A 14,033-nucleotide genomic window follows, 5' to 3' on the forward strand; every position below is an offset into this window, starting at 1 on the left:
CTGCTGCTCTGCTCCACTGTGAATTAAAGCCCCTGGTCAGAACACAGTACATAATGCTGCTGATATTGAACCCGAATTTTTGTTTTCTCTCCACAGTGCTTCCCATTGATTGATTGCCATCAGTTAGATGGTTTCCAGCCAGCGGCATTAGGTCATTGCTAGAGTCAGCAGTCTAGCTATTCTGTGACGTCAATGGATGAAAGCTACCAGCAGGGCTAAGCAAACAGTTTCAATTAAGCCTTTTATCACCTGGAATGTTTTCTCGTTAACCAGCTGCTGCAGGGCGCTGGCTTTTTGAACTTGGGAGAAAATAAGAGACCTAAACTAAAGTCTGTTTGACTTTGCCTCTAAACTAAACTTTTATTTTGGCATATTCAAATTTTTTTTATTTTATTTTTATTTTTTTGGTGCAGGCAATGTGTAAATAACTAGTATTTTCCTGAAATGGAAAGTTTTTCTTTGTTTTCCTGCATAAAATCATGTTTTAAAAAAAAAAGTGCTTATTTTTATTTGTTAAAAAAAACTAAAATGAAGACCCACTAAGCACTACCTTGTTGTAAACATGAAAAGAAGCTATCCATGCAAAACGGTGCTAGAAATTTAAAAAGCTAGTTCTTGAGAGTGCCAACCTGTTACAAAGTCACCTCCTGCTGTTAGAAAAGCAAAGCACGGGAACTGTTAGTTTGAATAGACTCGTGTTACTTGCTTTGATAATCTTTTTCATAGTCTTGCCCCATGTGTTAGTAGATCAGTGAATGCTCTCTAGTAAAAGGCGATGTCATAAAGTCGCAGGGTTGGTTTAAAGCCCCATGCACTTGCTGTAGGGAGTCCTGTCCTATCATGACTCTTACAGCTCTGTTAATCCTGTTGTGCTGCACTTTCTTTTATTTGAGTTTTTTTTTTTTTCTTTACCTGATAGTTAAAGTATTTCAGGTGAAGAAACCCTGCATTGGCCAATGATCAGACTAAAACAATAATTAACTTTACACCTGGCTCCTAGCAAAGAGCTCACATATCAATGAATCGGCGAGAAGCAAATTGCTCAGCTAACTGGAACTTTTCCCATTTGCTGACTTTAGTATAGTACTTACTAAGGAAGCACTTGGTTGCAAGGTGATGTGTTTGTTAAACTGGAAAAGTGTCTGTGTGCTGGTGGTCTATACTCTTTATTACATAGATGTTGGGGTTACATTAGATTCTGCTGTGATGGATTCCAGCCCTTTTTAAATGCAGAATGTTAAAGGAAATTCTAGGTTCCAAATGTGTAAAGTCTGTTGTACAGCCACTGCATTGATGTTGTAAAAAAATGAATGTGTAAGGTCTTGTATCACAAGATCCACTTGCAGTTCACACACAAGGCTGCTGTGTTGCAGACGGTTTGCTAGTGGCATAGTTACATTTTGCTTTCTTTTTTTAGAATTTATTTTAATTGTTTTGTATTTGTTCTTGTTTGTGTATCATATATGTGTTAATGTGCAGTAGCTTTCCAAGTTCTTCAATAATAGTAACAGCAATACGATTCCTATAAATAAACATGCACACATGGAAGCAGATTATGTACATATATAGCAATTGCAAAAGTTTTGTAATATGATGGTTGGATTCTGGTCTGTAAGGACTGGTGATATTTTGGATCAGAAATGTTATGAAAGGCTGCTCAAAAATCTATACTGGCAACGTGAAACGGTCAATTTGTTTTTTTTCTAAACTAGCCTGAATTCGCAGTGTTTAGCCAGTGCTGGTTCTAGCTTTACATTTCAGTTGAAAGGACTCCGTTCTGTACCTGTGAATACATCTGTACTGGCAGTGGTGCTTCTCTGTCTCTTCTGTAGCAGTGTCCGCTGTACGTCCTGTATTTGCACACTCATGTTCGGGTTCAAGAAAACCGACATACCAAACATATCAAGCCTCTCCTGCTATCTGCCAAACAACCAAATAAGTATATGTGTCTCCTTCTAGCCTTGTCCTTTTACAGAGAGTGTTTGTTGTTTCTCTGCAGAACATTGCCACAGAAGAGGCTGAAGCGGAGGTAAGCCACTGCGCTCTGCAAGCGCAACGCTCCCCAACATTAACTGAAATTGAAGTAAAACGATTTTACACATTTTAAAGCCACTTTCAATCCCAATGTATTCGATGTAATATTTGTTCTTTACCGGAAGGTAGATCTTTTTCTGACTACATCTGATAGATATGAAACCGAGCTGTCACGGTGACTCGGACTATGAAAAACATTTGTTCTTTTTTGTACAGCAGGTTTATAGTGTACCAGTGTACATACATTATAGATGTAGAATTAAATGTATTTGCTGGGGGTAAAAAATAGTCAACTTTAAAAAGCAAATCATGCGGCATAAAATAAAAATCTTTGAAAAATTTCGCGAGCAAATTGAAAACATTTCACAACATTTCTGATTCCTGGTTAACCTACATGTCCCTGCTGAGGTCAGTAAGAAGTGTGTGAGTGAACTGCAGGCACTGAAAATAAGACGAGTGTCTTTGCATTTGCAGACAGTATTCAGAACAAGAGGAAGCTGTCTTGTCATTGTGTGCTTGTCTGGATTAGGAGGTGTGGGGGGAGGGGGGGGGGTGTAAAAGACTTAATGTATTCAGAACCCTATTGAACCTAAAGTATGCAGCACATTTCTGTATATGATGTCTCTTATGTAAATGTAATTTGCTTGTTTGTAGATTTTTTTTTGAGGGTTGGGGGGTAAATTTACCATGTAACAGTTAGTCTAATAGACGACACAATGTTGCGTGTAGAAATAGTGCCTGTAAATACTTTTGCAGATTTTGTAATATATTTTTATACCATGTTTTTTTTTTTTTTTTGTTTGTTTGTTTTTCTCCTAGAAGCATGACATTTGAATTGTACATAATATGGTAGGGATAATGTTGAAGGATAATGAAATTCTATAGTTTATGACAGTAACTTTTGAAAACAGAAGCACCTTTCTTGCTAACAATACAATATGTAGTGACCTGATTTAGTGGATTGTGTGCTCCAGCTGCTCCTGCTTGGATCTGTTGAGTGCTGCGCTGGATTTAGTCTGCCTACAGCATGTGAAAATCTGCAAATCTGTAATGCATTGCTTAGTTTGTAACAAAAGAAGGTCAAATCAGTTTTATTCTTGAGCACTTGATCATTCTCAGCCTCTTAATTCTGTAGCTTTGGTTGTCAGCTATGTTTTTGTAATAAAACATTGAAATGGAAAACGCTGTGTGCATTTGATTATCTTTTTTGTCAACGTCCCTGGGGAAAACTTGTGTAAACCTCAAACATTTCCATCATCCATATTTGTCTGAAGTGACTGCCAAATTTACAAACAGATTCTTGTTTACGAGGAATAAACGCCTCCTTGAGAATTGTCATGGCGAGTTCAATAAACCTTTACATAACTGAAGTGATAATGTAATAACTGTACATACAATTGCAGCAGGCTTTGGAATGGAAAGCTGTGCAAAGTTTCAGGCAAGAAACTAGAAGTGCACCTGCAAAGATGATCGTGTGATTGACAGGTTCAAAAATGTGATTTGCAACCCTCTCCAAAAGTCGAGCGCAATTTGGACTAGGCATTGAACTGCCCCTTTCAGGCCAGCCTTCAGTCAGTGGCAGCTACCAGTATAATTGAGACCTGGTGAACTTAAACCTGCTTCTCTCTGCAGCCTGTGCTGTGCTTTTCAGTTTACCTCCTCCCCAACCTTCACTTCATTTTTTTTCTGGTTTATACAATTGTTTGATATCCATATCTAGTCTTTTGTAACAGAAGCCAGCACTGGTTAAGAACTGCTTTTAGGATATCAAGCCACTTAAACATTATTTATTTATTTATTCAGTAACTTGTCGTGACTGCAATTAAATATCTGGTATAGGCCTTGGAAGAAACTACTTATTCCTCTTGGAAAAATTTGATTTGCACTTGCTTCAAAATAGGGCTCTTGAGATCTATTCTGTTAATTGGCAGATTCAATTTTTGGGTGGATTTTCAAGAGGGTTGCAGGTCACCCCTGAGTGCTGAATGGCAAGGTGACTGCTTCTGTAATGATTTAAGCAGGCAAGCGCAATATACTGCTTTAGGTAACATCTTTTGAGAAGAAATTAATCCCAGAATTTCTGATTAAAAATAAGCATTCTCAGAATTTCTGTGATGTTTTTCCATCTCTTTGCGTCTTCCCGTCCCTGCATCCACACACGTCAATGACCTGCTTATTTACCTGTTAACTGCTGTCAAATGTAGCCCATTGCTGATATCCTGAGGACGTCACAGCACCATTTTCCTAGAGCCGCTCACGTCACAGCAGCACGCATGTAATTGTTGGGTTGCTGTTTTATCTGCCATCTAAAGAGCATCAACGCACTGTTTAATGGGCCATTACTGCATGTCTGCTGTGAATAAAAGGAAAACTACAGTGGACTAAAAGTGCAATAAGCCGACCTATTCCTCACACAAAGAAGACGATGACATTAAGAAGGATGCTGCCTTACAAGCAAATCCTCTATGAATGCTGACATGGAGTTGCTGAGTGACTACTGAATATTGCAACAGCCAGTCAGGCAAGCCATGTGTATAACAATACTGGTGCACAGCACTGGTGTCTCTTTCAGTTCAGGTTTTCTCTTTGCAGTGACAGAGAGCTGCGATTTTGTTTTCAGTTAAATATATATGTGAATCTACTGTTTCTGCATCAAACCAGCTGATTGACTTTGTTAGACCTGTTGTATTTTAGAAAATATTCAAGCAAGGTTTCCTTGAAAGTATGTAGTCGATTGTGGGTGGACTTTTTCAGTATAAACGCAAATTAAGTATTTTATATATACACCAGGGTCTCCATATACATGTAAGTAAATACAGTGCAGGCTTGATAGCCTGATAAAAGGGGGGAGTGTCTGTGAGCTTGTCAGACACAACAGGTAGAGTGAGCGAGTGACAGCAGCAACACAGATCTCCATGTATATTCCTGGGAAAGTTAGTGATTCTCCCCAAACTACTGTTTCAGCTTCTGAAGAATAAATTACCTTGAACAGAGTGCTTTCATTTTACATGCACAACACAAAGCATTCCACGATTTAAATATTCAGTTCCAATTGCCATCTCATTTATTATACAGAATATTCCGTGTACCTTATTCAAGCAACGTAATACAGGTGTGTAGGGAAGTAAGGGTTACATGAGCTGAAGTCCTTTGACACAGTCGCCCCTCCCATTCTTGTAACTCCTTGCCAGTTGTCTTTTGTGAAGCCTAAACAGCCTTGTAGGTCAGCACACAGTGTGACACTCGTCAGTCCTGACCACCTTCAATGTTTAATCGTGGCACGCTCACTGCGCCCATATGCCAGCAGCAGCCACCCCAGGACTCCTGCCACTTGGGGCACGCTCCTTGGGAGTTCATAAAGGGTGATTCATAATGAGCACACCACAGAGTGAGTACACTAAAAAGAAAGAACTGGAGCATTGATGAATTACAGGACAAAATGATGGACTTCTGTTCCTGCAGACAATCAGCCACTGAATGTTGTAAAATAAAATGTGGTTTGGTGTCTACATTTTATTTATAATATTTTAGGTGCATATTCACTGACATCACTCAGTGCTCACCAATACTGCCTACAGTAGTTGTCATGTTTAGGGAAGTCATTCAAAAAATGTGACCTTTATGTTCTGATCATGTCCACCCTCCCCTTCTGTCCATGTGATGTTTTACGTGGTGAACACGATAACCTCAAGCCTCCTATAGACGTTTCAGATTGGACTTGGCTATCATCCGATAAACTCACAATTGTATACACATTTTCCTTTTTAACCTTTTAGGTACTATGAGATTATTAGGTGATAATGACACTTAGGTCCCTATGCATACACTGTGTATCCAAAACAAATACTGTATTGCATAAGTGTGGTGAAAACAAAAGTGTTTACTGCTTCAAAATTCACTTGTAATTGAAAAATCCAAGTCCTGGGGCAAGCAGACACTATGATTGTGCTGGAAACTTAAAGGTTTCATGTGGGAATTCTTGCTGGATGGAAACATTGTAAATGTCCTGGTCTCATCCTCTCCAGATTACCATGCAATACAAAGACGCTGATGCAGACATTTACAGTTCAGAGTAATCAACTCAGACAGATAGCATGGAGCTGTGCCTGGGAGGCAGTGGAAAAAACAAAAATAAACTTCAAAAATCGATTCGTCTGTACGAGGTTGGGATTGAAACGAGTTCTGGAGGGCTGTAATATATAACACACACACACACACTGAGGGTCATCACTGCTGTCTGGTCCAGCACCTTGTCAGGGTTGCAATAAAATAACTTTTAACAATGCATCCCGGTTGAGCATCATAGCATTATAAGACCACATGTGAGAGTGTGTGTGTGTGTGTTCTGTTCAGAACATTCGGAAACCACGTGTGAGTGTGTGTGTGTGTTCTGTTCAGAACATTCGGAGACCACGTGTGAGTGTGTGTGTGTGTTCTGTTCAGAACATTCGGAGACCACGTGTGAGTGTGTGTGTGTTCTGTTCAGAACATTCTCCAGCTGGAATGCTGTGTTTAAAATATCCTGTTTTCATTCACAGCTCTGTTTATTTGACTTCCAGAGTCCTGTGCATATGGAAGCCATTTGCTGAACAGATTTGTGAGCATGCCATGAAGCAGCTTATAACTAATGCCAGTGAGAGAAGGAGAAAGGGGGACAGAATCTGGATTTAAAGGCAGCTGCTTTTAAATAGACATTATAGGAGATTTTACTCTTGATCCACAGTTCTATTAAATTAAATACAATAGATAAAAAAAATGTGTTGAGACCAAACTCCACTGGAGATATATGACTTTTCTAAGTGTTTTCTGTGTAAGCATCTATTTGAACCAATTGTTTTGAAATACAAATTAATTCCACAAACAGGTTTTGTACATTTTAAAATATTTCTGGACAGGTTCACTTGGTCACCAACCTGGCATATGGTGCTACTGATCGAAGTTGTATCCACTTTACATGTTTAACACATTGCTTATTATTGCCAAAAGGTTCCCATGAGATTGTTGATATTTAGGTAATTGTTAAAATGATCACTTTTTGTGAAGACAGTGAATGTGCCCTTTAAGTAGCTTCAAATTATATTATTATTATTAGTATCATTATTATTATGTCCTGTTCCATTGCAATTACTAAAATACTCTAATGTTTTTTTTTGTAATATATACATATTTTATAAGTCTGTGTTGAGAGGCTTTCCCCTGAGCTCAAAAGCTACTCCAGTTCTAGTTGCCTGTCAAATAAATGTAAGATTGGCATTGGCTAATTTGGCCAAAGTACCTTAACAGTGATCTGCCACTTTGGGTCAGGTTTGCTTTTATTGTTCTTGCAGTACACCACTGTGGCTGGTCTATGGCAGGCAACTAGACCTGAAGAGCAGCTCTTGAATTCAGGTGAAAGCAGCTTAACACTGATTCAACAGATTCACTGCTACCCAATGTCCAGTAGATTTGACTCTGAGGACATAGGCATTACATTAGTATGGGAACATACCCTGGGCAGTAAAGGGTTAAAGGTCATTTTTAAGCTGCTAATTTGAAAGGACAGAAAGTGCACCTTTAAAATGTTATAAGGCGTGCTCTGTCATTACAGTGCTGTGGACAATAGGGTCCATTGTTTCCCTGTGATTCATATCTGGCAAGCTCTGTAGTGGATTATTTGAGAATGCAAGATCCTTGGTGATTTGGTAATAAATCAATCCAGGGGCAGTCAGTCATTCTGCTAAGTGGTCACCGCACTCTCGTCTGTTTGTTTGCTTCCGGGTACTCTCAGGTTTTGACCCATGCATTCTGGCAGGTGTTAATATTAATGCAGCTGCTCTTCGAAAAGATATTTGGATTCATTCCATCTTGGAATAGCAGAACTCTTTAATTATTTAAACATGTTGCTCTCTGAGTATTTCACTGAGTTCTTGTGCTGGAAGTGGCTTCGCAGTTGGATTCTGGGGTTATTTTTCTGTAGCCACAGCAATAATATTGTCTGTCCAATGAGCATGTCAGGCGTACATTCTTTATGGAATGAGTGTTTCATGACCGTAGTGGTGCAAGTGATCTGATATTCCGTTCAAGTTGTTATGGATCTTCTCCTAGCGGCTGGTTAATTATACTGATATCAGCATAAGACACGCACTTGTATATATGCTGGCTTGCAACACACCTTGCAGAGAATCCTTGGGGATGGCAAGTGGTCGTGGTTACAAGCCCAGCATTGAAACTCCCTGAGCCCAGGTGGATGAGCGCTTGTGTTCACGCTAGTGGTTGAGCAATTGCTGCAATGCTGCCTACATTTTGTTAATGGCAGCCCTGTTATAATGGAGTTGTGTTGCTCCATCCACAGCTCGAACACAGTAGCCGGGCCACCTTAGCAGCTCCAGCTTCCGCACGGCTGTCTCTCTGCACTCTCTTAGCCTCTTCCCCTCTGCTTTTTGAAAGTGAACACTACTTATGTAACCTAGTTACATTAATGGATGAATCTTTGTTGTTGGCTTTTGACATTAGGAACTGTGGCAAAATCATTCTCTTGATAAATGACGTGTGTTTGTTATATAAAAAACAAACAAACGAGAGGTGACTGTTCAGAGAAGAGGATTTCCTCCAGTTCTTGTCCCAGCCCTCTCAAAGCCGGCTCACCCCACGTCACAAAGGAAATAGGTTTTATATTTGCAAGAGAGAATTGTTTTTTCAAACTTTCTTAGTTATTTTTATTGTCTCCATACCTTTTTGTATGATGTTCTGATGACAATTTTATGATAATTCAGGTTTTTTTGGTGCTTTCAGGAGTTACTCTTTAGTTTTCGGTGTAATGACCAGCCAAAGTATTTTAACATGGTTTACTGGACAGCCAGGGAACAGCCTTCAGCCTGGAGAGCATGTGTCCTTGAACACACAGGCCTTAGCGATGCAACCCAGTTCTGTGCCAATGATGCTACTTCTGTGCCTTATCAGTCCAGTTGGGGTTTCGACACACAAATAGAGCTAATCTGCCAGCCCTCTGGACCTCCATATGCTTTCATTTATTTTTCCGAGGGCCGAGAAAAGATGGAGGGATTCAAATAAAAACATATTATAATTACGTCTGCCTGTCTGAAAGTGTTGCTTCTGTTGTGGCTCCCTGCTTCACTGTGTGGATATGTGTGTGGCAAAGACCCTTCCACATGCACTCTGAGGCTGGCGTCACAGACAGGGGCTGACATTGAGGTCTCTGCTGGTGCGCTGGATGCAGATCATTCATTATCTGAGATTCACCAGTCATGCATTTCAGACTATGCTTCATTAAAGTGAGATGTTAGAGCCTGTATTTGCATGTTTTGCAAACCGTAGTATTAAAAAGATGCATAGGGGCCAGATTCAAGCACAAAATACAGCAGCATTATTCACCTGTTCTATGGATCTATTCTAAAAAACATATGAACATATGATAAGGTATGAACAAATAGAGGAGGTAATTTGATTCATAACACATTGATATAAAAAGTTTGTCAAGATATTTAAGGATCCCAGTGACTCCAAAGCAACAGCATGGCTTGGTAACCCATCTCATACCCTCAGCACTCTCTGTGTTAAGAACCGTCTCCTACCCACTGTCTTAAGACTGCCTGTGTTCTCTGGTCATGGTTTCTGTGCCGCGTTTGAAGTATCGGCTAGGGTTATCTAGGACGCCAGTCATTAGGCAAAGCAGCTGGTTGGGTAATGAAAGGCATGGGGACAATTTCATTTTCCAGGTGAATTGACCAAGGAAGTGCAAACTGAGCTTTCTTCTATCCTAGCATAGTACCGGATATCATCTTATTGAAATGCTACATGCTTCTTTTAAAACTGCACATGAGAACAGTATAACAAATGAAAGTATACAACAACTGGCACGTTTGTAATGATTTTGTTAGCTGTGTCCACTCTGAACCATCTCTCTACCGCTTGGGGATCACAATGACAATGATTTGCAAACGCCCATTGATTTCCACTGACTAATTTTCACCGATTGGATATGGGAATGGATGAAGACAAGGTGAGCCACAAATCAATAGGCAACCATTTTTTCAGTGGTGTGCATCCTTCATATACAGCCCTCTAGTCCAACAATCCAATGTTCTAAGGATAGCCTATGATTCAATATTGTTTTACTGCTCTCTCTCACTGTACATTTCTTTACTAATTCTCAAAGATTGCAACACTATAGCAGAACCCTCTTCTCATGTTGGTCTGCACCTACTAGAGCCCCCATGCTTTGTTTTCTGGACACAGAGATTATTTCCTCTGAAAGGGACATTAGTACAACGATCATTGGATGACACTAATAGCGGAGGCTGATCTGGTTGCCACCTGAAGAGCTCTGAATTAAGGCACGCCATTCATTGTCTGTCCTTGACAAACTCCTTTAATTAATTCAGAAAATCTTAACAATACCTGGGCCAGACAATGCATTAAAGTGCAGTACCTGATTGTGTAGGTACAAATTAGACATCATAATGAAAATTATTTAGCTTTATTGAAGGATTTCCGTAATTCTAGGGGCGAGGCTCAAACTGCAAAGCTAATCCTATTGGCTACCCAATACTATATAGACCAAGCCCACCTTTCTCTAAATGTTCTGCAAGTCTTTTCCCCCCACCTCGACGTTCCTCTGGGGGTCGGATTTCCTCCATCACCTAGCCTTGGCTGTACCTCAGTTGAGGACGGCTCCTGCTGGACCAGAAGGAGAGATCATGGAACAAACAGTGTGATCATCCCTGATAAAACTGTTCATTTGGAGGGAATCAAGAGAACTCAAGGTTTTGATATATGGAATGAGGCTGAACCACTTTGTCTCCTCACCCCCTAAGAGGCTGGTCCTCCATGGTGAAGCTCACCATTAATACAAAATAATGAGTTGTGTAATTGGCTTGCCTTTCCCTGCCAGTGTATCGCTGTGGTGCTTAAGGAAATGCCTTCACTCTGAGCACCGTTGTTTCCATTCTGACGATTGTCCCTAAATAGCTGCTTGCTGAGAGTGGTAGGACTGAACGGTTCCCCAAGAGAATAAAAGACCTTTAAGAATCTCTAGCTGACCTTAGTCTGTACAATTACCAGTTCCATTTCAGTGTCAGGCAAATAAGATTCTGGAGGCTAGCATGTGTATGTCAAGGAAAGTGTTCTTTTACATACATACTGTACACACAATGCTAGAAAAGGCTCACAATTGGCTAATGATGATTAAAACACTGCCTATCAATGTAAATGTATGCTTTCCCTGACAGACAACTTGTTAAGGCTACAGATTCATCTTTCTGAAATGATGAAATTACACAACAGTTAAGATTCTAAACCACATAAAGGCATCAGCAACATAACTTAATAAATGGAGATTTCCACCCGGAGATGAACTTCCCAGTTATCAGCTAAACAGCTGGTCAGATGCACATCAAGTTGTTTACGGCTCGCAAGGCTCTTGTGGCATAACAGAACTACAGCAACCAAACACAAGGCTTTGAGCATCACAATTACTCTGATAAGACTTGTTATTAATAGTTCTATATGATATGGTTTGGTTCAGTTGTCAACTTTCTGAACTAAGTGAGCGACCATACAAGGTAAGTGAATCACAAAGCTGCTGAAGTTACATCAGGTTACAAATCATCTTGGAACGCTATAAAGGGGAATCATAAACAATCTTCGTACAAAGTTATAACAAGTTCAGGAATGAAAAGTGCAAATTGTTCTCAGGCACTAGCAGTAAAGTGTACTGCTAAGTGAAAGAAAGTTGGGTAAATAGTAAATACAGATTTGTTTGACGGTTATATATGCACACTCTGGTGCAAGGGCAATCTCGTCTAGGTTTCTGCTGTGGCGCAAACTCAACTTGTAGCTTGAATCCAACTTTTCCTCCAAAGGGGGGAATCCATTCCTCAGGAGAGGAAGCCCAGATCAGCTAATCAGCCAGCATTGTGACGTCTTTCTACACAATCACAATGCCCCTGTTCCCACAGCTCCATTACTGTAAAGGAAACAGGGCTGTGAGAATCACTTTCATGCATATTTATATATTACAGATTTAATTTACATTGTGGCTATTAATATTGTGTTATTTTCCAATTTTCTTTCCATTAGACTTTTTTTATATTTTCCAAGTTTTAGATCAATATTTCTCACCAGCTTTTGCCTTGAATTGTCTTAGAACTATACTATATAAAAATGTGTTTAAAATGTCATGTCCTTCATTTTTTTCTACCCCCTTACTTTTTTATGTTTGCAATCAGTCTTTTTTGTGTTTTATTTTAGAAGTCTGCATGAAGGTAACCAAGACTAAAGAGCCGCACAATGCAATAAAAACTACTGAGAATTATTGCAAACATGGAGATAGTAAAACATACAAATATGAAACATTTACCTAAAATTAACAATTTACCTTTTGCAAATGCTAGGGCAAACATACCCAAGAGGTCATATTTGCATGACAAAAACAAACAAGAAAATGATTAATGTAGTATTGTACAAAGTTACTGTACAAAGTAGAGCACCGTTTCCAGACAGGGCAAGAGCATTGCACGGGTCACAACCAAGATCCAGGGTTCCCTAGTGAAGGACCTGGTAAAGGCACTTCTACATACAGTGTGTAACGCTAGGCAGACTGCTCTGAAGTGAATCCAAACATGAAGGCAGTGTAGAGAGTCCGGACAGGGATTGTGGGTACAAGCACAGAGTATATTAATAGTCAAATGGTTTAGACCATACATAGCCCAGCTCCACAGTTCCATTCTATAACACATGTCACAGTGATTCTGTTATTTAGCCCGCTTGTTGACCCATGTTACTCTGGATACTAACAAGGCATGTCTACCCAGTTCTCTGAGATGTTTAACAGAGTACAACCAAGGAGATGGAGCTAGAAAACATATATTAAAGGTACAGAAACCAATTCGGAAAGGATCAGTACAGGTGCAGGGTGAATCATGCAGGCTAGGGAAGAAAATCAACTGGAGTTCCTAATGAGTCCAGGAGGAAGGTAAACCAGGCTAGCCCTATGTCCATGGTAATCTTTGATTAGGTTTGACCGCTAATAGAAGTAATCAGCTAGACAGTATCTTCAGTCCTCCTGAGTATTGGAGTGTTGCAATGGTGTGCTGGCATTCAAACTGCATTTCAAACTGGTTAGAAAAGGAGGGGGTCGGGGACATTTAGGCTAAAAAGTAACTAGAAATCAGCAATGATAATGCAATAGTAAATATGTTTTTTTGGATTCTGTTCTTGCCTCTTGGAACATAATGGTCCTTCCAATAGCTTTAGTAAAAATAAGGGTAGGATTTCAGTTGGTGATATCCAGGGAGGAGAACAAGTGTTGTATGGGTGAAGGAGAGAAGGAGGAGGAATGTGAAAACTAAACAAGTTACACTGAGGACTAATCTTGGTCTGTCCGAAGCTCCATATACACATCTATCCAAGCTATCCTTTGTCTGACCATGTGAAAAAAGCGTTTTCAGCTCTCATACACTTTAACAACTGTTTGAGAAACAGGGCTGATTACCAGAAAAGGGGATTCTTGCACTTTACTCTGAGAAAGTATTTAAAACTCTCCTTGAAAAGATCTTAGTATATGAAGTGATCTGTAAATATTGCTGTACAAACCACATTCCATATCGAGGCTGCCTCTGCATACAGCATGTGAATAACGCCAAGGGACGTGCATATGACCTTAAACAAAACTCCTGTTTGCAAAATCCATGGCAATCACATCAGCTGCTCAAGAGCCATGCCAGTCTTTAAACCTGCCATAGTGTATATGAGCAGAGCTCTCCACTGCACTGCATGCTGCTATTCAGAGTGCAGGATTCAGGAGCCTTAATCGATAGAGTGTATATGAACAGAGCTCTTTTTTCTTTAGCTTATGCTGTCTAAGGAGAATAATCTACTCTGCTTAACCTCTGCTTAATACTTTGCAACCCCCTCATGCCAGCTTTTATCTGTCATCATTTTCATACCCAACAGTTAGTATTTTGCTTTTCCTTCCAAACGATTGTGCCAAGTCATGGTCA

The 14,033-nt window shown here is 39.9% G+C and overlaps 1 protein-coding gene across 5 annotated transcripts in view; it reads left to right on the forward strand.

Moving 5' to 3' along the window:
• The window catches only part of LOC121320100 (zinc finger protein AEBP2-like), a 63,587-nt gene that overhangs the window by 36,226 nt on the left and 13,328 nt on the right, over window positions 1-14,033 (forward strand). For 2 of the 5 annotated variants that reach the window (XM_041258316.1, XM_041258318.1), the window contains one exon: window positions 2,000-3,229. The exons of 2 other annotated variants lie outside the window; for them this stretch is intronic. In XM_041258316.1, the coding sequence (XP_041114250.1) occupies window positions 2,000-2,033 (34 nt within the window). In that variant the 3' untranslated portion in view covers window positions 2,034-3,229. Of the gene's footprint in view, window positions 1-96; window positions 3,232-14,033 lie in introns of those variants that run through there. One more of the 5 variants, XM_041258317.1, reaches the window with a different exon arrangement.

This window comes from Polyodon spathula, chromosome 8, assembly GCF_017654505.1.
Source record: "Polyodon spathula isolate WHYD16114869_AA chromosome 8, ASM1765450v1, whole genome shotgun sequence".
NCBI lineage: Eukaryota > Metazoa > Chordata > Actinopteri > Acipenseriformes > Polyodontidae > Polyodon > Polyodon spathula.